The sequence below is a fragment of the Panulirus ornatus genome, chromosome 49 (assembly GCF_036320965.1).
Source record: "Panulirus ornatus isolate Po-2019 chromosome 49, ASM3632096v1, whole genome shotgun sequence".
NCBI lineage: Eukaryota > Metazoa > Arthropoda > Malacostraca > Decapoda > Palinuridae > Panulirus > Panulirus ornatus.
This window is the reverse complement of record NC_092272.1, coordinates 1,127,324-1,155,080: the sequence shown is the minus strand read 5'-3', so window position 1 is coordinate 1,155,080 and position 27,757 is coordinate 1,127,324. Positions and strand designations below refer to the sequence as shown.

At 41.3% G+C, this 27,757-nt stretch overlaps 1 protein-coding gene across 1 annotated transcript in view; it reads left to right on the top strand.

The window, feature by feature from the left end:
- Positions 1–27,757, top strand: part of LOC139764249 (uncharacterized) — a 99,561-nt gene that overhangs the window by 57,205 nt on the left and 14,599 nt on the right. Inside the window, 1 exon segment of the mRNA XM_071690748.1 lies at positions 11,869–11,948. Coding sequence (XP_071546849.1) covers positions 11,869–11,948 — 80 coding nt within the window.

Below are 27,757 nucleotides of genomic sequence, written 5' to 3'. Positions count from 1 at the left end.
GATCAAACCACCTCACACCACATATTGTCCTCAAACATCTCATTTCCAGCACGTCCACCCTCCTATGCACAAATCTATCTATATCCCACGCCTCTCAACCATATAACATTGTTGGAACCACTATTCCTTCAAACATACCCATTTTTGCTTTTTGAGATAATGTTCTCGACTTCCACACATTCTTCAATGCTCCCAGAACTTATATAGGAGGGTATTCATTGAGAGGTTGACGGCATGGACAGAGCATCAGATTAGGGAAGAGCAGTGTGGTTTCAGAAGTGGTAGAAGATGTGTGGATCAGGTGTTTGCTTTGGAGAATGTATGTGAGAAATACTTAGAAAAGCAAATGGATTTGTATGTAGCATTTATGGATCTGGAGAAGGCATATGATAGAGTTGATAGAGATGCTCTGTGGAAGGTATTAAGAATATATGGTGTGGGAGGTGAGTTGTTAGAAGCAGTGAAAAGTTTTTATCGAGGATGTAAGGCATGTGTAAGTGTAGGAAGAGAGAAGAGTGATTGGTTCTCAGTGAATGTAGGTTTGCGGCAGGGGTGTGTGATGTCTCCATAGTTGTTTAATTTGTTTATGGATTTGGTTGTTAGGGAGGTGAATGCAAGAGTTTTGGAAAGAGGGGCAAGTATGCAGTCTGTTGTGGATGAGAGAGCTTGGGAAGTGAGTCAGTTGTTGTTTGCTGATGATACAGCGCTGGTGGCTGATTTGTGTGAGAAACTGCAGAAGCTGGTGACTGAGGTTGGTAAAGTGTGTGAAAGAAGAAAAATGAGTGTAAATGTGAATAAGAGCAAGATTATTAGGTACAGTAAGGTTGAGGGACAAGTCAATTGGGAGGTAAGTTTTAATGGAGAAAAAGTGGAGGAAGTTAAGTGTTTTAGATATCTGGGAGTGGATTTGGCAGTGGATGGAACCATGGAAGCAGAAGTGAATCATAGGGTGGGGGTAAAAATATTATAAAATCACTTCCTCAATTTATGGGGGTTCTATTCTATGTTCTTCAAGCTAGTACGGCATCAGTTGGAAAGCTCTTTCGAGTGTAAGATTTGACTCAGTGTTGCTCATGAAAATGATTGAGAATACCTCTTTGTTAAACAATGTTTGTATTCAGCCATTTTGATCGGAGGCATATGATTATGAGTTGATAAGCATGCCTCATCGAAGTATTTAAAATTATTTCGGAGCAAGTCCTCTAGAAGCATGAAAGTTATTTATCCCGCAGATTAAGCATTGTATGTGAAAGATGATTTCTTCAAAATGTAGTTCCATTTTTGCTTTTTAGATATGTTCTCGACTTAATTTTTCAATGTCAGTTTATATAGGGTAGGGGTATTCTTGAAGAGTTGACGGCAGTGAGAAGCATAGAGTTGGGAAGAGTCAGTTGTGGTTCGATGACAGCGTGGTGGTGATTGTGGATCAGGTGTTTGCTTGGAGAATGTTGTAAAGAAATACTTAGAAAGTAAATGTGAAAAACATTTGAAAAGCAATCAATGGAGTTGGTTGAATGAGATAAATCTGGAGAAGGCATTATAGATTTGAAGAGATGCCGTGGAATGGTAAAGAAGTATATAGGTGGTGTGGGAGGGGCGTTTTAGAGCGCTGAAAATTTGTAATCGAGGAATTGTAAGGCATGGTATGTTGAGGAAGAGAGCAAATTTTGATTGGTTTCGAGGTGAGATGTAGGTTTGCGAGGAGGTGGTGTGTGAATGTTAGCAATGTTGGTTAAGTTTTGATTATAGTATTTGGGTAAGGGAGGTGAATGAAAGAGTTTTGAGAAAGAGGGGAGTATGAATGTTTGTGGATGGAGAGAGTGGGAAGTGAAGTCATATATGTGTTTGTGATGATGACAGCGGGTGGCAAATTGGAGTGGAAGAGGATGAAAAGTTGTGACTGGGTTGTAAAGTGGTGGTGAAAGGAGGAAAAATGAGTGTAATTGGAGCAGTATTAGGTACAGGTGGTTGAATAAATTTAGAGAGATTAAAAAGATGTTTTTGGAAGGAGGTAAATAAAGTGCATTAGACAAGGGAATTAATGGGAACATCAATGAAGAGGGCAAATGGGAAGGTGATAACAAGTTGTGGTGATGTGAGAAGATGGAGTGAATATTTTAAAGGTTTGTTGAATGTGTTTGATGATAGAGTGGCAGATATTGAGTGTTTTGGTTGAGGTGGTGTGCGAAGTGAGAGGGTTAGGGAGGATGATTTGGTAAACAAAGAAGAGGTAGTAAAAGCTTTACGGAAGATGAAAGCTGGCAAGGCAGCGGGTTTGGATGGTATTGCAGTGGAATTCAATAAAAAAGGGGGTGACTGTATTGTTGACTGGTTGGTAAGATTATTCAATGTATGTATGACTCGTGGTGAGGTGCCTGAGGATTGGCGGAATGCTTGTATAGTGCCATTGTGCAAAGGGAAAGGGGATAAAAGTGAGTGGTCAAATTACAGAGGTATATGTTTGTTGAGTATTCGTGGGAAATTATATGGGAGGGTATTGATTGAGAGGGTGAAGGCATAGATAGAGCATCAGATTGGGGAAGAGCAGTGTGGTTTCAGAAGTGGTAGAGGATGTGTGGATCAGGTGTTTGCTTTGAAGAATGTATATGAGAAATACTTAGAAAAGCACATGGATTTGTATGTAGCATTTATGGATCTGGAGAAGGCATATGATAGAGTTGACAGAGATGCTCTGTGGAAGGTATTAGGAATATATGGTGTGGGAGGCAAGTTGTTAGAAGCAGTGAAAAGCTTTTATCGAGGATGTAAGGCATGTGTACGAGTAGGAAGAGGAAAGTGATTGGTTCTCAGTGAATGTTGGTTAGTGGCAGGGGTGTGTGATGTCTCCATGGTTGTTTAATTTGTTTATGGATGGGGTTGTTAGGGAGGTGAATGAAAGAGTTTTGGAAAGAGGGGCAAGTATGCAGGCTGTTGTGGATGAAAGAGCTTGGGAAGTGAGTCAGTTGTTGTTTGCTGATGATACAGCGCTGGTGGCTGATTCATGTGAGAAACTGCAGAAGCTGGTGACTGAGTTTGGTAAAGTGTGTGAAAGAAGAAAGCTGAGAGGAAATGTGAGTAAGAGCAAGGTTATTAGGTACAGTAGGGTTGAGGGACAAGTCAATTAGGAGGTAAGTTTTAAAGGAGAAAAAGTGGAGGAAGTGAAGTGTTTTAGATATCTGGAAGTGGATTTGCCAACGGATGGAACCATGGAAGCGGAAGTGAATCATAGGGTGGGGAAGGGGGCGAAAGTTCTGGGAGCGTTGAAGAATGTGTGGAAGTTGAGAGCGTTATCTTGGAAAGCAAAAATTGGTATGTTTGAAGGAATAATGTTTCCAACAATGATATATGGTTGCGAGGCATGGGCTATAGTAGTGCGGAGTAGGGTGGATGTGCTGGAAATGAGATGTTTGAGGACAATATGTGGTGTGAGGTGGCTTTGATTGTGTAAGTAATGAAAGGGTAAGAGAGATGTGTGGTGGTAAAAAGAATGTGGTTGAGAGAGCAGAAGGGGGTGTTTTGAAATGGTTTGGTCACATGGAGAGGATGAGTAAGGAAAGATTGACCAAGAGGATATATGTGTCGGAGGTGGAGGGAACGAGAAGTGGGAGACCAAATTAGAGGTGGAAAGATGGAGTGAAAAAGATTTTGAGTGATCGGGGCCTGAACATGCAGGAGGGTGAAAGGCATGCAAAGAATAGAGTGAATTGGATCGATGTGGTATACCTGGGGTCAATGTCCTGTCAGTGGATTGAATCAGGACATGTGAAGCGTCTGGGGTAAACCCTGGAAAGTTTTGTGGGGCCTGGATGTGGAAAGGGAGCTGTGGTTTTGGGCATTATTACATGACAGCTAGAGACTGAGTATGAACGAATGTGGCCTTTGTTGTCTTTTCCTAGCACTACCCTCGCACACATGAGGGGGGAGGGGGATGTTATTCCATGTGTGGCGAGGTGGCGATGGAAATAGATAAAGGCAGACTACGAATTATGTACATGTGCATATATGTATATGTCTGTGTGTGTATATATATGTGTACATTGAGATGTATAGGTATAGGTATGTATATATGTGTATATGTATATACATGTGTATGGGGGTGGGTTGGGCCATTTCTTTCGTCTGTTTCCTTGCCCTACCTCGCAAACGCGGGAGACAGCGACAAAGCAAAAAAAAAACTATACATTATTTATTTATTTTACTTTGTTGCTGTCTCCCGTGTTAGCGAGGTAGCGCAAGGAAATAGACGAAAGAATGGCCCAACCCACCCACATACACATGTATATACATACACGTCCACACACGCAAATATACATACCTATACATCTCAATGTACACATATATATACACACACAGACATATACATATATACACATGTACATAATTCATACTGTCTGCCTTTATTTATTCCCATCGCCACCCTGCCGCACATGGAATAACCACCCCCTCCCCCCTCGTGTGCAAGGTAGCACTAGGAAAAGACAACGGAGGCCCCATTCGTTCACACTCAGTCTCTAGCTGTCATGTAATAATGCACTGAAACCACAGCTCCCTTTCCACATCCAGGCCCCACACAACTTTCCATGGTTTACCCCAGACACTTCACATGCCCTGTTTCAATCCATTGACAGCACGTCGACCCTGGTATACCACATTGTTCCAATTCACTCTATTCCTTCCATGCCTTTCACCCTCCTGCATGTTCAGGCCCCGGTCACTCAAAATCTTTTTCACTCCGTCTTTCCACGTCCAATTTGGTCTCCCACTTCTCCTCGTTCCCTCCACCTCTGACACATATATCCTCTTGGTCAATCTTTCCTCACTCATTCTCTCCATGTGACCAAACCATTTCAAAACACCCTCTTCTGCTCTCTCAACCACACTCTTTTTATTTCCACACATCTCTCTTACCCTTACATTACGTACTCGATCAAACCACTTCACACCACATATTGTCCTCAAACATCTCATTTCAAGCACATCCACCCTCCTGCACACAGCTCTATCCATAGCCCACGCCTCGCAACCATACAACATTGTTGGAACCACTATTCCTTTAACATACCCACTTTTGCTTTCCAAGATAATGTTCTCAACTTCCAAACATTCTTCAAGGCTCCCAGAATTTTCACCCCCTCCCCATCCTATGATTCACTTCCGCTTCCATGGTTCTATCCGCTGCCAGATCCACTCTCAGATATCTAAAACCCTTTACTTCCTCCAGTTTTTCTCCATTCAAACTTACCTCCCAATTGACTTGATCCTCAACCCTACTGTACCTAATAACCTTGCTCTTATTCCCATTTACTCTTAACTTTCTTCTTTCACACACTTTACCAAACTCAGTCACCAGCTTCTGCGGTTTCTCACATGAATCAACCACCAGCGCTGTATCATCAGCGAACAACAACTGACTCACTTCCCAAGCTCTCTCATCCACAACAGACTGCATACTTGCCCCTCTTTCCAAAACTCTTGCATTCACCTCCCTAACAACCCCATCCATAAACAAATTAAACAACCATGGAGACATCACACACCCCTGCCGCAAACCTACATTCACTGAGAACCAATCACTTTCCTCTCTTCCTACACTTACACATGCCTTACATCCTCGATAAAAACTTTTCACTGCTTCTAACAACTTGCCTCCCATACCATATATTCTTAATACCTTCCACAGAGCATCTCTATCAACTTTATCATATGCCTTCTCCAGATCCATAAATGCTACATACAAATCCATTTGCTTTTCTAAGTTTTTCTCACATACATTCTTCAAAGCAAACACCTGATCCACACATCCTCTACCACTTCTGAAACCACACTGCTCTTCCCCAATCTGATGCTCTGTACATGCCTTCACCCTCTCAATCAATACCCTCCCATATAATTTACCAGGAATACTCAACAAACTTATACCTCTGTAATTTGAGCACTCACTCTTATCCCCTTTCCCTTTGTACAATGGCACTATGCAAGCATTCCACCAATCCTCAGGCACCTCACTGTGAATCATACTTTCATTAAATAACCTTACCAACAAATCAACAATAGTCACCCTCTTTTTGTATTTTAACTTTCTAAAAGGGGAAACTGAAGAAGGAGGCACGCGGGGAGTGCTCATCCTCCTCGAAGGCTGAGATTGGGGTGTCTAGATGTTTGTGGATGTAACCAAGATGAGAAAAAAAAAGGAGAGATAGGTAGTATGTTTGAGGAAAGGAACCTGGATGTTTTGGCTCTGAGTGAAACGAAACTTAAGGGTAAAGGGGAAGAGTGGTTTGGGAATGTCTTGGGAATAAAGTCAGGGGTTAGTGAGAGGACAAGAGCAAGGAAAAGAGTAGCACTACTCCTGAAACAGGAGTGGTGGGAGTATGTGATAGAGTGTAAGAAAGTAAACTCTAGATTAATATGGGTAAAACTGAAAGTTGATGGAGAGAGATGGGTGATTATTGGTGCATATGCACCTGGGCATGAGAAGAAAGATCATGAGTGGCAAGTGTTTTGGGAGCAGCTGAATGAGTGTGTTAGTGGTTTTGATGCACGAGATGGGTTATAGTGATGGGTGATTTGAATGCAAAGGTGAGTAATGTGGCAATTGAGGGAATAATTGGTATACATGGGGTGTTCAGTGTCGTAAATGGAAATGGTGAAGAGCTTATAGATTTATGTGCTGAAAACGGACTGGTGATTGGGAATACCTGGTTTAAAAAGCGAGATATACATAAGTATACGTATGTAAGTAGGAGAGATGGCCAGAGAGCGTTATTGGATTGTGTTGATTGATAGGTGTGTGAAAGAGAGGCTTTTGGATGTTAATGTGCTGAGAGGTGCAACTGGAGGGATGTCTGATCATTATCTTGTGGAGGTGAAGGTGAAGATTTGTAGAGGTTTTCAGAAAAGAAGAGAGAATGTTGGGGTGAAGAGAGTGGTGAGAGTAAGTGAGCTTGGGAAGGAGACTGGTGTGAGGAAGTACCAGGAGAGACTGAATACAGAATGGAAAAAGCTGAGAACAAAGGATGTAAGGGGAGTGTGGGAGGAATGGGATGTATTTAGGGAAGCAGTGATGGCTTGCGCAAAAGATGCTTGTGGCATGAGAAGGGTGGGAGCTGGGTAGCTTAGAAAGGGTAGTGAGTGGTGGGATGAAGGAGTAAGATTATTAGTGAAAGAGAAGAGAGAGGCATTTGGACGATTTTTGCAGGGAAATAATGCAAATGAGTGGGAGATGTATAAAAGAAAGAGGCAGGAGGTCAAGAGGTGAAAAAGAGGGCAAATGAGAGTTGGGGTGAGAGAGTATCATTAAATTTTAGGGAGAATAAAAAGTTGTTTTGGAAGGAGGTAAATAAAGTGCGTAAGACAAGGGAACAAATGGGAACATCAGTGAAGGGGGCTAATGGGGAGGTGATAACAAGTAGTGGTGATGTGAGAAGGAGATGGAGTGAGTATTTTGAAGGTTTGTTGAATGTGTTTGATGATAGACTGGCAGATATAGGGTGTTTTCGTCGAGGTGGTGTGCAAAGTGAGAGGGTTAGGGAAAATGATATGGTAAACAGAGAAGAGGTATTAAAAGCTTTGCAGAAGATGAAAGCCAGCAAGGCGGCAAGTTTGGGTGGTATTGCAGTGGAATTTATTAAGAAAGGGGGTGACTGTATTGTTGACTGGTTGGTAAGGTTATTTAATGTATGTATAATTCATGGTGAGGTGCCTGAGGATTGGCGGAATGCTTGCATAGTGCCATTGTACAAAGGGAAAGGGGATAAGAGTGAGTGCTCAAATTACAGAGGTATAAGTTTGTTGTTTAATTTGTTTATGGATGGGGTTGTTAGGGAGGTGAATGCAAGAGTTTTGGAAAGAGGGGCAAGTATGAAGTCTGTTGGGGATGAGAGAGCTTGGGAAGTGAGTCAGTTGTTGTTCGCTGATGATACAGCGCTGGTGGCTGATTCATGTGAGAAACTGCAGAAGCTGGTGACTGACTTTGGTGAAGTGTGTGAAAGAAGAAAGTTAAGAGTAAATGTGAATAAGAGCAAGGTTATTAGGTACAGTAGGGTTGAGGGTCAAGGCAATTGGGAGGTAAGTTTGAATGGAGAAAAACTGGAGGAAGTAAAGTGTTTTAGATATCTGGGAGTGGATCTGACAGCGGATGGAACCATGGAAGCGGAAGTGGATCATAGGGTGGGGGAGGGGGCGAAAATCGTGGGAGCCTTGAAGAATGTGTGGAAGTCGAGAACATTATCTCGGAAAGCAAAAATGGGTATGTTTGAAGGAATAGTGGTTCCAACAATGTTGTATGGTTGCGAGGCGTGGGCTATGGATAGAGTTGTGCGCAGGAGGGTGGATGTGCTGGAAATGAGATGTTTGAGGACAATGTGTAGTGTGAGGTGGTTTGATCGAGTAAGTAACGTTAGGGTAAGAGAGATGTGTGGAAATATAAAGAGCGTGGTTAAGAGAGCAGAAGAGGGTTTTTTGAAATGGTTTGGGTACATGGAGAGAATGAGTGAGGAAAGATTGACCAAGAGGATATATGTGTCGGAGGTGGAGGGAACGAGGAGAAGTGGGAGACCAAATTGGAGGTGGAAAGATGGAGTGAAAAAGATTTTGTGTGATCGGGGCCTGAACATGCAGGAGGGTGAAAGGAGGGCAAGGAATAGAGTGAATTGGATCGATGTGGTATATCGGGGTTGACGTGCTGTCAGTGGATTGAATCAGGGCATGTGAAGCATTTGGGGTAAACCATGGAAAGCTGTGTAGGTATGTATATTTGCGTGTGTGGACGTGTATGTATATACATGTGTATGGGGGTGGGTTGGGCCATTTCTTTCGTCTGTTTCCTTGCGCTACCTCGCAAACGCGGGAGACAGCGACAAAGAAAAAAAAAAAAAAAAAGTTTGTTGAGTATTCCTGGTAAATTATATGGGAGGGTATTGTTTGAGAGGGTGAAGGCATGTACAGAGCATCAGATTGGGGAAGAGCAGTGTGGTTTCAGAAGTGGTAGAGGATGTGTGGATCCGGTGTTTGCTTTGAAGAATGTATGTGAGAAATACTTAGAAAAGCAAATGGATTAGTATGTAGCATTTATGGATCTGGAGAAAGCATATGATAGAGTTGATAGAGATGCACTGTGGAAGGTATTAAGAATACATGATGTGGGAGGCAAGTTGTTAGAAGCAGTGAAAAGTTTTTATCGAGGATGCAAGGCATGTGTACGTGTAGGAAGAGAGGAAAGTGATTGGTTCTCAGTGAATGTAGGTTTGCGGCAGGGGATGTGTGATGTCTCCATGGTTGTTTAATTTGTTTATGGATAGGGTTGTTAGGGAGGTGAATGCAAGAGTTTTGGAAAGAGGGGCAAGTATGCAGTCTGTTGTGGATGAGAGAGCTTGGGAAGTGAGTCAGTTGTTGTTCGCTGATGATACAGCGCTGGTGGCTGATTCATGTGAGAAACTGCAGAAGCTGGTGACTGACTTTGGTAAAGTGTGTGAAAGAAGAAAGAGAGTAAATGTGAATAAGAGCAAGGTTAGTAGGCATAGTAGGGTTGAGGGTCAAGTCAGTTGGAAGGTAAGTTTGAATGGAGAGAAAGTGGAGGAAGTAAAGTGTTTTAGATATCTGGGAGTGGATCTGGCAGTGGATGGAACCATGGAAGCGAAAGTGAATCATAGGGTGGGGGAGGGGGTGAAAATTCTGGGAGCCTTGAAGAATGTGTGGAGGTCGAGAACGTTATCTCGGAAAGCAAAAATGGGTATGTTTGAAGGAATAGTGGTTCCAACAATGTTGTGTGGTTGCGAGGCGTGGGCTATGGATAGAGTTGTGCGCAGGAGGGTGGATGTGCTGGAAATGAGATGTTTGAGGACAATATGTGGTGTGAGGTGGTTTGATCAAGTAAGTAATGTAAGGGTAAGAGAGATTTGTGGAAATAAAAAGAGTGTGGTTGAGAGAGCAGAAGAGGGTGTTTTGAAATGGTTTGGTCACATGGAGAGAATGAGTGAGGAAAGATTGACCTAGGGGATATATGTGTCAGAGGTGGAGGGAACGAGGAGAAGTGGGAGACCAAATTGGAGGTGGAAAGATGGAGTGAAAAAGATTTTGAGTGATTGGGGCCTGAACATGCAGGAGGGTGAAAGGCGTGCAAGGAATAGAGTGAATTGGAATGATGTGGTATACCGGTGTCGACGTGCTGTCAATGGATTAAACCAGGGCATGTGAAGCGTCTGGGGTAAACCATGGAAAGTTGTGTGGGGCCTGGATGTGGAAAGGGAGCTGTGGTTTCGGTGCATTATTACATGACAGCTAGAGACTGAATGTGAATGAATGTGGCCTTTGTTGTCTTTTCCTAGCGCTACCTCGCACACATGAGGGGGGAGGGAGTGGTTATTCCATGTGTGGCGAGGTGGCGATGGGAATAAATAAGGGCAGAGAGTATGAATTATGTACCTGTGTATATATGTATGTGTCTGTGTGTGTATATATATGTATACATTGAGATGTATAGGTATGTATATTTGCGTGTGTGGACGTGTATGTATATACATGTGTATGTGGGTGGGTTGGGCCATTCTTTCATCTGTTTCCTTGCGCTACCTCGCTAACACGGGAGACAGCGACAAAGCGAAATAAATAAATAAATATAAATATATATGAATGTGTCTGTGTATGTATATGTATGTATACATTGATATGTATGTGTATGTATATGTGTATGTATGGGCATTTATGTATATATATGTGTATATGAGTGGTTGGGCCATTCTTTGTCTGTTTCCTTGTGCTACCTTGCTGACGCAGGAAACAGCAATGAAGTATAGTATGATAATAAATCTTTGTGCAATGACAGCCCATTCATGGGTGTGCCATCGTTGGCACAGGTCTGGTGTGTGCCATAACAGGTACAAAGTGGCCCATGTGTAACTGTAGTGTGCTAGGTGGGTGTTTGTGTTGTGTTTGAAGTGATAAATTGCTTCATCCCAGATGTATTAAATTCATGGAACACCTGTTTCCACAAAGAAATTAAAATCTATGATTTTTTCCGATTTTCAGCAAGTATACAGAAGAATGGAGTTAAAGTACTTAAGCATGGAAAGATTAAAGAGAAAGTGTAATTTTCTTTCAAGAATTTTCAGTTGTATATAGATGAGTTATACAAAAGAGTAAATCATTGATGTTATGATTACCTTGAAGTTGTGATTTTTGAATGTAGTATGAATCTGATATTTTTAAGTATGAGATTATCTTTAGTCAGTTAGTGCTGTAAGAGCTTTGCATTACTCTCATTTGAACAGTATTTTCTGGCAGTGAGTTTTGAATGCAGTGTCGACAGTGGTCTGTGTCATTCATTATGTCATCATTGTTTCTTCATTGTCATCCCTCTTATTGTGCTTGTGCCATTTGTGAATTTCTTCATCCGTTTAGTGCCATTAGTATAATAATACCACTGACCTTATTTGGTAACTCTTCTTTCCCATTCAGAGACATCAGTGAACCTCTTCATCTCTGTGGTATATTCATTTATTTTCTGTTTCTCATTGGTACCTACAATGTCCTGTTTACCAAGCTCTTGTTCCCCCCTCTAGTGCCACCAAGTGACTTACTGGGCCTCCTCATCTTTGTAATTCCTTGAGTGACCCCATTTCTCTACTAGTACTACTATTAACCATTTTCTTTCTCATACTGACACCATTAATTCTCCTTTTCTCCCTGAAATGTCATCACCAACTCTGAGAAACTACATAGTGCCATGTCTCTTCCACTTCTCACACCTTCATTGAAATAAATCATGCTTCACATTCTTCCTTGCTATAGCTCACCAAACTCATCCTTACAGCATCGTGACTGACTTTACTTATCCATACAGTTTTGTGACATGCACTTAATCTTTTACAGTGACACCCTATTGTTTGAGACTGTATGGGTCATCACCAACATAGCTTCAGGAAGTTCAGAACAGACAAATGCGCTTGTTGGTAAGTATGTCTTTTAGTGCTGTAGTGCTTAGAGTGTTGATGATGGCGGTTGTCATGCTGTTTTTGGTGTTATTCATCGCAGTAGTGGTCATGGTGGGATCTCAATGCATAAGTGAAGTCTAAGGTATATTGTATGAATCTGAAGTGTTTTGAAAAACAGATGACTTTGGGTGGTGTCATAGAATTGGGTTGGACATAGTGCTGTCAAGGATTGGTGATGGTAGTGGAGGTTGTGTTGTTGGTATGATCTTACCAATTTGATATGAATTCTGATATAATATATAACAACTGAGAAGCAAAAACACCACCTGACATTATCTGTTCAAACGTGAAAATACCTTCATGAAATCCTAAATGTAAGAATGCTGTAAAAGGTAAAGCCGTTTATATTTGGCATTGAGGTATGCAGCTAGATTAACTTACACAAAACAAGTACAGTAGTGTTATTGAAGAAATTCTCAAATTCCTAAGTGTGATTGATTGATTACAATGAAGTTCAGTCCTTTCCCCATTTCCTAGTATGATTCTTGTAAATAACCAAAAATTAGGACTATGCTAACTACAAAAACAGGGTAAGGGACTATGTCAGAGATGGACTACAAGTCATTCAGAATGGCCAAAGTAGTTTCTGAGCTTGGTTAGACATGCTGGAAATGAAATTAATGTCACAACTTTGAAATAATGGATTTTGGAACAGAGACAGAATTTTAATCCAGGATGTTCAGAAAAGCCATTGCAGAGGTTCACAATGAGAAGTGGCATAGTCTGAAAAGAAAAAGGTTTGACACCAATATAGAAAAATACCTCATTACAGACAGGGACACTAATAATCAATGGAATAAGCTACTTACGAATGGCAAAATGATAAGCTAAAGATGAAGACAGGAATAGTATTTAATTTCAGTAGATTATCATTCATTGGTTAACAAAGACTTTGCTTTGTGGGTGTCATTATATACTTTTAAAGTTAGTTTGAAGGTGTTGATTATCATGGAACAATTAGAATTCCTGTATGATTAGTTTTGAGATATTCCGCTAAATAATGTCAGAAGATATAACACAGAAGTATTTCTCCATACATATTTGCCATTGCCCACATTTGCAAGGTAGCATGAAGAACAGATGACTAAGCCTAAGAAGGGAAAATTTTCTCTAGGCTCCTTTCTCTATTTTTTCTTTTGGAAAGTAATACAGGAGGGGAGGATTTCTAGCCCCCTCTTCCACCTCCCTTAGTCACTTTCTGTGACATGCAGGAAATACATGGGCAGTACTCTTTCTCTCTCATCTCCAGGGATGAAATATACCTACACATATACTGAAACACATGGAGAGAATGAGTGAGGAAACGTTGACAAAGAGGATATATGTGTCAGAGGTGGAGGGGACAAGGAGAAGCAGGAGACCAAATTGGAGGTAGAAGCTTGGAGTGAAAAAGATTTTGAGCAATCGGGGCCTGAACATGCAGGAGGGTGAGAGGCATGCAAGGAATAGAGTGAATTGGAACAATGTTGTTTACCGGGGTCAACAAAATTTTGCAAAAAAAGAAATGATTAAGTCAAGTCTTTCAGTGATAACAGTGGTAATAACGGTGACTGTTCTTATTCATTTGCATTTACAGTTAGACTTAATGCTGATCCTGTTGGTAATCATGTGAGTCTTGATATAAATGCACATTGTTTGTTGGTAGACTGCAGTGTAACAACTCATAAGTGACATCAAAGTTTGTGAAATTTGTTAAAGGTTTTGATTCCTCAAACCACTTCACAGAATTAGCTAATGGTAATAGGACAAGTGTAGTTGTGTTAGGCAGAGGTAATGCAAGTGTCTTAGTACATGATGAAAATGGTAGTCCTCAGGAGTCATGTTAGAAAATGCTTTGTGTGTACCTTCTTACAAGGAGGATATATTTTTTGTACTGGCAGGAACAGAAAAAGGTGCATGGGTGAGTTTGATATCAAAGTTTGCTGCATTAAGGGCTGCAGATGGTACACTTTTCACTACTGAAAAACATGGCAAGTTGTATTTTCTTGATAATGTAAGTCATCTTAAAAGAAGTACACAATCTGTAAAAGAGTGGTATAGAATTTTAGGACACTGTAATGTGAAAGATGTACTCAAACTAGAGGGTGTTGTAAATCGTATGAACATTGCTGGCAAAAAGAACTTTCATTATAGGATATGTGTCAAGAAAAAAATGTCTTAATGTAGGAGTAAAGAAGCTGACAATCGTGCTACTTGTCAACTTGAATTAGTTCATTGTGATTCATCAGGCCCAGTTGGACCTGTTGCTAGAGAAGGTTTTAGATCTGCGATTTCTATTGTAGATGATTATTCTGGTGTAATTGTGGTGTATTTTCTGCAGTGTAAGAGTGATAGTGTGGCTGCTGCAGAGAGATTCTTGGCAGATACTGCTTCATATGGCTCTGTCAAATGTTTTAGGACTGACAATGGTGCTGAGTTTTCCTTTACAGAGTTTAGGTCACTTATCAAAAATCACATTAAGCATGAATTTTCAGTGCAAGATTCACCACATCAGAATGGAAAAGTGGAGAGATTGCTCTGAAGACTTCAGCTTATATTCGCAATAGGTGTTATAATCAAAGGACTGGGAAAACCTCGTATGAGATGTTGACAGGAAAGAAACCAAATTTGCATAACATGCATGTACTTGGAACCGTGTGTTATGCATGTGTGCAAAATAAGAAAAATTAGATGCATGCAGTGAACAGGGAATTTTTATAGGCTATGTTAGTCAAAGTTCAGCATATCTTGTCTATTTCGTAGAGAAGTATGATATCAAGAAAGCAAGATGTGTTAAATTCAGTGAGAAATTCAAGCTAGAAGTAGCGATGCTATAGCCTGTACATGAATATGCAAGGCCTCTGTTGTCAGACTCAAAACCACTGACTGAGATTAACCAAGATGAATCAGAAGAAAATGAACACGATGGTGAAAGAGGTGAACTAAAGAAAGATACAAATGAGCAAGGGAGAAGATATCCTTAGAGACAGCTCAACAGACCCAAGTATCTGAGGGATTATGATGCTGAATCAGTTGCATTAAACATTGCTAAGAGTTCTGTTGACTATTGTTACAGAGTAGTAAATGTTCCAAGAACATACAAGGAGGCAATCTCATCCTCAGAGTCCCACCAGATGGAAGGATTGAAGGCTGTAGCAGATAATGATACATATGACCTCACACCAATACCAAAAGGTCGATCTGTAGTTGGGGAAAGATGGATGTATACAATGAAGCTAGGTCCTGACAATGAAGAAAAGCTCAAACCAAGATATGTAGCAAAAGGTTATTCTTAAGTTCAAGGTATTGATTATCAAGAAACATTTTCACCAACTGCTCTTGTTATCATAATTCATATGTTGATGCAGTTAGCTGTACTGCACAATCTAATAGTTCACCAGATGGATGTAAAAACTGCTTTTTTGAATGCTGATATAAACTGTGAACTTATTTAGTACAACCAGAAGGTTATGTTAAAACTTGTGAAAATGGTGAAAAGCTTGTACTTAAATTGAAGAAATCATTGCTTGGTTTGAAACGAGTGGATGCAATTGGAAAATATGTTACATACTTTTCTATTGTCTGAAAATTTTGAACAATCATTTACTGATCATTGTTTGGTTTGGAACAGAGTGGATACAGTTGGAACAATGTGATACATACTTTCTATTGTCTGAAAACTTCGAACAATCATTTACTGATCATTGTTTGGTTTGAAACAGAGTGGACATAATTGGGACAATATGTTACATACTTTATTGTTCTCTGATAATTTTGAACTATCATTTACTAATCCATGTGTTTACATACCAGAATTGAAAATTAATCAAAAGTTATCATCGTCATTTGGGTGGATGACATATTATTGTTACCAGTAATGAAAATGTACTTCATGTTGTTAAGGATTCTGTGTGTAACAAATTAAAGATGAAGTATTTAGGGAATACTCAATAAATTTAAGATGATTGACTGTAATCCTAAGTTAGTCCCTTGTGATTTGAATGTAAACAAGATGATTGGTAATGAGTACAAAGAGCTAGCAGATGCTGAATTGTACAAAGACATTGTCGGAAGTTTAATTTATGTTTTGTCAGGTATGAGGCCTGACTTGTAACAACGTTGTCCCAGCTTATGGCCAACCCAACAAAAGCACATTTTAGTTTAGCTAAACATGAACTGAAATATATTAAGGGTACAATGGTTATGATTTAAAATTTACAAGATTAGATAGCACAATAAAGATGCTTGGTTTTTGGGACTCAGACTGGAGTGCCTCAGAAGATAGACATAGTATTACAGGTTACAGTTACCAAGCAAATAGTAATGGACCTTATATTTCATGGAAGAGTAGAAAGCAGAAAATTGTAGCATTATCTTCATGTCAAGCAGACTATATAGCCTTAACTTATGCTATGCAGGAGGCTAATTTCTTGAGCCATTTGTTTGAAGATATGCAAGGGTGTGACAAAGAGTTTGTTACCTTGTATGCTGATAATCAGGGAGCAATAACATTAGCAAAAAATTCTGTACACCAAAGATCAAAACACATAGATATTAGATATCATTGTATTTGATTCAGAATTACAATATGATGTAAAGAATTGCAGCATTTACCATCAAAGGATAATGTTGCAGACGTATTTACAAAACCTGTATTTAAAACAAAATTGAATAAGTTTTATGTCATAAGAGGTTTGACTTGAGTTTAAGTGGGGGTGTTCAGTATGAACTCAAGTTGTTACTGTTATTATTATTATACTTGATCGCCTTTTCCCGCATCAGCAATGTAGCGCCAGGAAACAGATGAAGAAAGAACCACCCACTCATGTACCTACATATACATATCAACATATACATATATACATACACACATATTTGTTTATTATTTTATCATTATACTTAACTGCCATCTCCCATGTTAGTGAGGTACCCCAAGGAAACAGATGAGGAATGGCCCAACCCACCCACATTTTTTTTTTTTTTTTTTTTTTTTTTTTTTTATACTTTGTCGCTGTCTCCCGCGTTTGCGAGGTAGCGCAAGGAAACAGACGAAAGAAATGGCCCAACCCCCCCCCTTACACATGTACATACGTCCACACACGCAAATATACATACCCACACAGCTTTCCATGGTTTACCCCAGACGCTTCACATGCCCTGATTCAATCCACTGACAGCACGTCAACCCCTGTATACCACATCGCTCCAATTCACTCTATTCCTTGCCCTCCTTTCACCCTCCTGCATGTTCAGGCCCCAATCACACAAAATCTTTTTCACTCCATCTTTCCACCTCCAATTTGGTCTCCCTCTTCTCCTCGTTCCCTCCACCTCCGACACATATATCCTCTTGGTCAATCTTTCCTCACTCATTCTCTCCATGTGCCCAAACCATTTCAAAACACCCTCTTCTGCTCTCTCAACCACACTCTTTTTATTTCCACACATCTCTCTTACCCGTACGTTACTTACTCGATCAAACCACCTCACACCACACATTGTCCTCAAACATCTCATTTCCAGCACATCCATCCTCCTGCGCACATCTCTATCCATAGCCCACGCCTCGCAACCATACAACATTGTTGGAACCACTATTCCTTCAAACATACCCATTTTTGCTTTCCGAGATAATGTTCTCGACTTCCACACATTTTTCAAGGCTCCCAAAATTTTCGCCCCCTCCCCCACCCTATGATCCACTTCCGCTTCCATGGTTCCATCCGCTGACAGATCCACTCCCAGATATCTAAAACACTTCACTTCCTCCAGTTTTTCTCCATACAAACTCACCTCCCAATTGACTTGACCCTCACCCCTACTGTACCTAATAACCTTGCTCTTATTCACATTTACTCTTAACTTTCTTCTTCCACACACTTTGCCAAACTCAGTCACCAGCTTCTGCAGTTTCTCACATGAATCAGCCACCAGCGCTGTATCATCAGCGAACAACAACTGACTCACTTCCCAAGCTCTCTCATCCCCAACAGACTTCATACTTGCCCCTCTTTCCAGGACTCTTGCATTTACCTCCCTAACAACCCCATCCATAAACAAATTAAACAACCATGGAGACATCACACACCCCTGCCGCAAACCTACATTCACTGAGAACCAATCACTTTCCTCTCTTCCTACACGTACACATGCCTTACATCCTCGATAAAAACTTTTCACTGCTTCCAACAACTTGCCTCCCACACCATATATTCTTAATACCTTCCACAGAGCATCTCTATCAACTCTATCATATGCCTTCTCCAGATCCATAAATGCTACATACAAATCCATTTGCTTTTCTAAGTATTTCTCACATACATTCTTCAAAGCAAACACCTGATCCACACATCCTCTACCACTTCTGAAACCGCACTGCTCTTCCCCAATCTGATGCTCTGTACATGCCTTCACCCTCTCAATCAATACCCTCCCATATAATTTACCAGGAATACTCAACAAACTTATACCTCTGTAATTTGAGCACTCACTCTTATCCCCTTTGCCTTTGTACAATGGCACTATGCACGCATTCCGCCAATCCTCAGGCACCTCACCATGAGTCATACATACATTAAATAACCTTACCAACCAGTCAACAATACAGTCACCCCCCTTTTTAATAAATTCCACTGCAATACCATCCAAACCTGCTGCCTTGCCGGCTTTCATCTTCCGCAAAGCTTTTACTACCTCTTCTCTGTTTACCAAATCATTTTCCCTAACCCTCTCACTTTGCACACCACCTCGACCAAAACACCCTATATCTGCCACTCTGTCATCAGACACATTCAACAAACCTTCAAAATACTCATTCCATCTCCTTCTCACATCACTGCTACTTGTTATCACCTCCCCATTTACGCCCTTCACTGAAGTTCCCATTTGCTCCCTTGTCTTACGCACCCTATTTACCTCCTTCCAGAACATCTTTTTATTCTCCCTAAAATTTACTGATAGTCTCTCACCCCAACTCTCATTTGCCCTTTTTTTCACCTCTTGCACCTTTCTCTTGACCTCCTGTCTCTTTCTTTTATACTTCTCCCACTCACTTGCATTTTTTCCCTGCAAAAATCGTCCAAATGCCTCTCTCTTCTCTTTCACTAATACTCTTACTTCTTCATCCCACCACTCACTACCCTTTCTAAACAGCCCACCTCCCACTCTTCTCATGCCACAAGCATCTTTTGCGCAATCCATCACTGATTCCCTAAATACATCCCATTCCTCCCCCACTCCCCTTACTTCCATTGTTCTCACCTTTTTCCATTCTGTACACAGTCTCTCCTGGTACTTCCCCACACAGGTCTCCTTCCCAAGCTCACTCACTCTCACCACCTTCTTCACCCCAACATTCACTCCTCTTTTCTGAAAACCCATACTAATCTTCACCTTAGCCTCCACAAGATAATGATCAGACATCCCTCCAGTTGCACCTCTCAGCACATTAACATCCAAAAGTCTCTCTTTCGCACGCCTGTCAATTAACACGTAATCCAATAACGCTCTCTGGCCATCTCTCCTACTTACATAAGTATACTTATGTATATCTCGCTTTTTAAACCAGGTATTCCCAATCATCAGTCCTTTTTCAGCACATAAATCTACAAGCTCTTCACCATTTCCATTTACAACACTGAACACCCCATGCATACCAATTATTCCCTCAACTGCCACATTACTCACCTTTGCATTCAAATCACCCATCACTATAACCCGGTCTCGTGCATCAAAACCGCTAACACACTCATTCAGCTGCTCCCAAAACACTTGCCTCTCATGATCTTTCTTCTCATGCCCAGGTGCATATGCACCAATAATCACCCACCTCTCTCCATCAACTTTCAATTTTACCCATATTAATCGAGAATTTACTTTCTTACATTCTATCACATACTCCCACAACTCCTGTTTCAGGAGTATTGCTACTCCTTCCCTTGCTCTTGTCCTCTCACTAACCCCTGACTTCACTCCCCAGACATTTCCAAACCACTCTTCCCCTTTACCCTTGAGCTTCGTTTCACTCAGAGCCAAAACATCCAGGTTCCTTTCCTCAAACATACTACCTATCTCTCCTTTTTTCACATCTTGGTTACATCCACACACATTTAGGCACCCCACTCTGAGCCTTCGAGGAGGATGATCACTCCCCGCGTGACTCCTTCTTCTGTTTCCCATTTTAGAAAGTTAATACAAGGAGGGGAGGATTTCCGGCCCCCCGCTCCCGTCCCCTCTAGTCGCTTTCTACGACACGCGAGGAATACGTGGGAAGTATTCTTTCACCCCTATCCCCAGGGATAATATACATATATATATATACATGTACACACACACACACATACACACACATACGCACATACACACACACACACACACATACATATATATACATATGAAAAATGTAAGAAACAATTTAGAAAACAAACTTTTAGATTGAAATGAATGAAAAAAAAGAATGTCACATAATGGTTCAACCTCTGGCTATGGAAAAGGACATGTACAATTTATTCACACAAACGTCAATAGCAGTTCTCATCAATTTCACCACTGTATCAATAAGCTTCAATGTCTAAGCTACATTTTTCTCCAACTTCACTATTTTCTTGTCAAAAACACCATGCATGAAAACTATCACTCCATTAACACAACCATAAACATTTACTTCCCCTTTATTGTTTATTATTTTATCATTATACTTAACTGCCATCTCCCATGTTAGTGAGGTACCCCAAGGAAACAGATGAGGAATGGCCCAACCCACCCACATACACATGTATAGACATAAACGCCCACACATGTAAATATACATACATATACATTTTGATGTTTTCATACTATTTTTTCATACTATTCGCTATTTCCCGCGTTAGCGAGGTAGTGTTAAGAACAGGGGACTGAGCCTTTGAGGGAATATCCTCACTTGTTCCTTGCCCACCTTTCACCCTCCTGCATGTTCAGGCCCCGATCACTCAAAATCTTTTTCACTCCATCTTTCCACCTCCAATTTGGTCTCCCACTTCTCCTTGTTCCCTCCACCTCTGATGCATATATCCTCTTGGTCAATCTTTCCTCACTCATTCTCTCCATGTGCCCAAACCATTTCAAAACACCCTCTTCTGCTCTCTCAACCATGCTCTTTTTATTTCCACACATCTCTCTTACCCTTACATTACTTACTCGATCAAACCACCTTACACCACATATTGTCCTCAAACATCTCATTTCCAGGACGTCCACCCTCCTGCACACAACTCTATCCATAGCCCATGCCTCGCAACCATACAACATTGTTGGAACCACTATTCCTTCAAACATACCCATTTTTGCTTTCGGAGATAAAGTTCTCAACTTCCACACATTCTTCAAGGCTCCCAGGATTTTCGCCCCCTCCCCCACCCTATGATTCACTTCCGCTTCCATGGTTCCATCCGCTGCCAGATCCACTCCCAGATAACTAAAACACTTTACTTCCTCCAGTTTTTCTCCATTCAAACTTACCTCCCAGTTGACTTGACCCTCAACCCTACTGTACCTAATAACCTTGCTCTTATTCACATTTACTCTTAACTTTCTTCTTTCTTACACTTTACCAAACTCAGTCACCAGCTTCTACAGTTTCCCACATGAATCAGCCACCAGCGCTGTATCATCAGCGAACAACAACTGACTCAGTTCCCAAGCTCTCTCATCCCCAACAGACTTCATACTTGCCCCTCTTTCCAAAACTCTTGCATTCACCTCCCTAACAACTCCATCCATAAACAAATTAAACAACCATGGAGACATCACACACCCCTGCCGCAAACCTACATTCACTGAGAACCAATCACTTTCCTCTCTTCCTATATATATATATTTTTTTATTTTTTATTATTATACTTTGTCGCTGTCTCCCGCGTTTGCGAGGTGGCGCAAGGAAACAGACGAAAGAAATGGCCCAACCCCCCCCCATACACATGTATATACATACGTCCACACACGCAAATATACATACCTACACAGCTTTCCATGGTTTACCCCAGATGCTTCACATGCCTTGCTTCAATATATATATATATATATATATATATATATATATATATATATATATATATATATATATATATATATTATCCCTGGGGATAGGGGAGAAAGAATACTTCCCACGTATTCCCTGCGTGTCGTAGAAGGCGACTAAAAGGGGAGGGAGCGGGGGCTGGAAATCCTCCCCTCTCAATTTTTTTTAATTTTCCAAAAGAAGGAACAGAGAAGGGGGCCAGGTGAGGATATTCCCTCAGTGGCCCAGTTCTCTGTTCTTAACGCTACCTCGCTAACTCGGGAAATGGCGAAGTTTGAAAAAAAAAAAAAAAAAATATATATATATATATATATATATATATATATATATATAAATATATATATATATATTTTTTTTTTTTTTTGCTTTGTCGCTGTCTCTCGCATTTGCGAGGTAGCGCAAGGAAACAGACGAAAGAAATGGCCCAACCCACCCCCATACACATGTATATACATACGTCCGCACACGCAAATATACATACCTACACAGCTTTCCATGGTTTGCCCCAGATGCTTCACATGCCCTGATTCAATCCACTGACAGCACGTCAACCCTGGTATACCACATCGATCCAATTCACTCTATTCCTTGCCCTCCTTTCACCCTCCTGCATGTTCAGGCCCCGATCACACAAAATCTTTTTCACTCCATCTTTCCACCTCCAATTTGGTCTCCCACTTCTCCTTGTTCCCTCCACCTCCGACACATATATCCTCTTGGTCAATCTTTCCTCACTCATTCTCTCCATGTGCCCAAACCATTTCAAAACACCCTCTTCTGCTCTCTCAACCACGCTCTTTTTATTTCCACACATCTCTCTTACCCTTACGTTACTTACTCAATCAAACCACCTCACACCACACATTGTCCTCAAACATCTCATTTCCAGCACATCCATCCTCCTGCGCACAACTCTATCCATAGCCCACGCCTCGCAACCATACAACATTGTTGGAACCACTGTTCCTTCAAACATACTCATTTTTGCTTTCTGAGATAATGTTCTCGACTTCCACACATTCTTCAAGGCTCCCAGAATTTTCGCCCCCTCCCCCACCCTATGATCCACTTCCGCTTTCATGGGTCCATCCGCTGCCAGATCCACTCCCAGATATCTAAAACACTTTACTTCCTCCAGTTTTTCTCCATTCAAACTTACCTCCCAATTGCCTTGACCTTCAACCCTACTGTACCTAATAACCTTGCTCTTATTCACATTTACTCTTAACTTTCTTCTCTCACACACTTTACCAAACTCAGTCACCAGCTTCTGCAGTTTCTCACATGAATCAGCCACCAGCGATGTATCATCAGCGAACAACAACTGACTCACTTCCCAAGCTCTCTCATCCCCAACAGACTTCATACTTGCCCCTCTTTCCAAAACTCTTGCATTCACCTCCCTAACAACCCCATCCATAAACAAATTAAACAACCATGGAGACATCACACACCCCTGCTGCAAACCTACATTCACTGAGAACCAATCACTTTCCTCTCTTCCTACACGTACACATGCCTTACATCCTCGATAAAAACTTTTCACTGCTTCTAACAACTTGCCTCCCACACCATATATTCTTAATACCTTCCAAAGAGCATCTCTATCAACTCTATCATATTCCTTCTCCAGATCCATAAATGCTACATACAAATCCATTTGCTTTTCTAAGTATTTCTCACATACATTCTTCAAAGCAAACACCTGATCCACACATCCTCTACCACTTCTGAAGTCACACTGCTCTTCCCCAATCTGATGCTCTGTACATGCCTTCACCCTCTCAATCAATACCCTCCCATATAATTTACCAGGAATACTCAACAAACTTATACCTCTGTAATTTGAGCACTCACTCTTATCCCCTTTGCCTTTGTACAATGGCACTATGCACGCATTCCGCCAATCCTCAGGCACCTCACCATGAGTCATACATACATTAAATAACCTTACCAACCAGTCAATAATACAGTCACCCCCTTTTTTAATAAATTCCACTGCAATATCATCCAAACCTGCTGCCTTGCCGGCTTTCATCTTCCGCAAAGCTTTTACTACCTCTTCTCTGTTTACCAAATAATTTTCCCTAACCCCCTCACTTTGCACACCACCTCGACCAAAACACCCTATATCTGCCACTCTATCATCAAACACATTCAAGAAACCTTCAAAATACTCACTCCATCTCCTTCTCACATCACCACTACTTGTTATCAGCTCCCCATTTGCGCCCTTCGCTGAAGTTCCCATTTGCTCCCTTGTCTTACGCACTTTATTTACCTCCTTCCAGAACATGTTTTTATTCTCCCTAAAATTTAATGATACTCTCTCACTCCAACTCTCATTTGCCCTCTTTTTCACCTCATGCACCTTTCTCTTGACCTCCTGTCTCTTTCTTTTATACATCTCCCACTCAATTGCATTTTTTCCCTGCAAAAATCGTCCAAATGCCTCTCTCTTCTCTTTCACTAATAATCTTACTTCTTCATCCCACCACTCACTACCCTTTCTAATCAACCCACCTCCCACTCTTTTCATGCCACAAGCATCTTTTGTGCAATCCATCACTGATTCCCTAAATACATCCCATTCCTCCCCCACTCCCCTTACTTCCATTGTTCTCACCTTTTTCCATTCTGTACTCAGTCTCTCCTGGTACTTCCCCACACAAGTCTCCTTCCTAAGCTCACTTACTCTCACCATCCTCTTCACCCCAACATTCACTCTTCTTTTCTGAAAACCCATACAAATCTTCACCTTAGCCTCCACAAGATAATGATCAGACATCCCTCCAGTTGCACCTCTCAGCACATTAACATCCAAAAGTCTCTCTTTCACGCGCCTGTCAATTAACACGTAATCCAATAACGCTCTCTGGCCATCTCTCCTACTTACATACGTATACTTATGTATATCTCGCTGTTTAAACCAGGTATTCCCAATCACCAGTCCTTTTTCAGCATATAAATCTACAAGCTCTTCACCATTTCCATTTACAACACTGAACACCCCATGTATACCAATTATTCCCTCAACTGCCACATTACTCACCTTTGCATTCAAATCACCCATCACTATAACCCGGTCTCGTGCATCAAAACCACTAACACACTCATTCAGCTGCTCCCAAAACAAAAAATATATATATATCTTTCTTTCTTTCATTCATATTATTCGCCATTTCCCACATTAGTGAGGTAGTGTTAAGAACAGAGGACTGGGCCTTAGAGGGAATATCCTCACCTGGCCCCCTTCTCTGTTCCTTCTTTTGGAAAATTAAAAAAAAAAGAACGAGACGGGAGGATTTCCAGCCACCCGCTCCCTCCCCTTTTAGTCGGGGGGATGGTATTCCATGTGTGGCGAAGTGGCGTTGGGAATGAATAAAGGCAGTGTGAATTGTGTGCATGGGTATATATGTATGTCTCTGTGTGTGTATATATATGTGTACATTGAGATGTATAGGTATGTATATTTGCGTGTGTGGACGTGTATGTATATACATGTGTATGGGGGTGGGTTGGGCCATTTCTTTCGTCTGTTTCCTTGCGCTACCTCGCAAACGCGGGAGATAGTGACAAAGCAAAATAAATAAAATAAATATAAATATCAGGTGTTTGCTTTGAAGAATGTATGTGAGAAATACTTAGAAAAGCAAATGGATTTGTATGTAGCATTTATGGATCTGGAGAAGGCATATGATAGAGTTGATAGAGATGCTCTGTGGAAGGTATTAAGAATATATGGTGTGGGAGGCAAGTTGTTAGAAGCAGTGAAAAGTTTTTATCGAGGATGTAAGGCATGTGTACGTGTAGGAAGAGAGGAAAGTGATTGGTTCTCAGTGAATGTAGGTTTGCAGCAGGGTGTGTGATGTCTCCATGGTTGTTTAATTTGTTTGTGGATGGGGTTGGTAGGGAGGTGAATGCAAGAGTTTTGGAAAGAGGGGCAAGTATGAAGTCTGTTGGGGATGAGAGAGCTTGGGAAGTGAGTCAGTTGTTGTTCACTGATGATACATCGCTGGTGGCTGATTCATGTGAGAAACTGCAGAAGCTGGTGACTGAGTTTGGTAAAGTGTGTGAAAGAAGAAATTTAAGAGTAAATGCAAATAAGAGCAAGCTTATTAGGTACAGTAGGGTTGAGGGTCACGTCAATTGGGAGGTAGGTTTGAATGGAGAAAAACTGGAGGAAGTGAAGTGTTTTAGATATCTGGGAGTGGATCTGGCAGCGGATGGAACCATGGAAGCGGAAGTGGATCATAGGGTGGGGGAGGGGGCGAAAATCCTGGGAGCCTTGAAGAATGTGTGAAAGTCAAGAACATTATCTCGGAAAGCAAAAATGGGTATGTTTGAAGGAATAGTGGTTCCAACAATGTTGTATGGTTGCGAGGCGTTGGCTATGGATAGAGTTGTGCGCAGGAGGATGGATATGCTGGAAATGAGATGTTTGAGGACAATGTGTGGTGTGAGGTGGTTTGATCGAGTAAGTAACGTAAGGGTAAGAGAGATGTGTGGAAATAAAACGAGCGTGGTTGAGAGAGCAGAAGAGGGTGTTTTGAAATGGTTTGGGCACATGGAGAGAATGAGTGAGGAAAGATTGACCAAGAGGATATATGTGTCGGAGGTGGAGGGAACGAGGAGAAGTGAGAGACCAAATTGGAGGTGGAAAGATGGAGTGAAAAAGATTTTGTGTGGCAGATAAGGTATGGGGTGGGAGGCAAGTTGTTAGAAGCAGTGAAAAGTTTTTATCGAGGATGTAAGGCATGTGTACATGTAGGAAGAGAGGAAAGTGATTGGTTTTAAGTGAATGTAGGTTTGTGGCAGGGGTGTGTGATGTCTCCATGGTTATTTAATTTGTTTATGGATGGGATTGTTAGGGAGGTGAATGCAAGAGTTTTGGAAAGAGGGGCAAGTATGCAGTCTGTTGTGGATGAGAGATCTTGGGAAGTGAGTCAGTTGTTGTTTGCTGATGATACAGCGCTGGTGGCTGATTTGTGTGAGAAACTGCAGAAGCTGGTTTGGTAAAGTGTGTGAAAGAAGAAAGCTGAGAGTAAATGTGAATAAAAGCAAGGTTATTAGGTACAGTAGTGTTGAGGGACAAGTCAATTGGGAGGTAAGTTTGAATGGAGAAAAACTGGAGGAAGTAAAGTGTTTTAGATATCTGGGAGTGGATTTGGCAGCGGATGGAACCATGGAAGTGGAAGTGAATCATAGGATGGGGGAGGGGGTGAAAATTCTGGGTGCCTTGAAGAATGTGTGGAAGTTGAGAACATTATCTTGGAAAGCAAAAATGGGTATGTTTGAAGGAATAGTGGTTCCAACAATGTTGTATGGTTGCGAGGCGTGGGCTATAGATAGAGTTGTGCGCAGGAGGGTGGATGTGCTGGAAATGAGATGTTTGAGGACAATGTGTGGTGTGAGGTGGTTTGATCGAGTAAGTAATGTAAGGGTAAGAGAGATGTGTGGAAATAAAAAGAGCATGGTTGAGAGAGCAGAAGAGGGTGTTTTGAGATGGTTTGGGCACATGGAGAGAATGAGTGAGGAAAGATTGACCAAGAGGATATATGTGTCGGAGGTGGAGGGAACGAGGAGAAGTTTGAGACCAAATTGGAGGTGGGAATATATATAATATATATATAATATATATATTTTTTTTTTTTGCTTTGTCGCTGTCTCCCGCGTTTGCGAGGTAGCGCAAGGAAACAGACGAAAGAAATGGCCCAACCCACCCCCATAT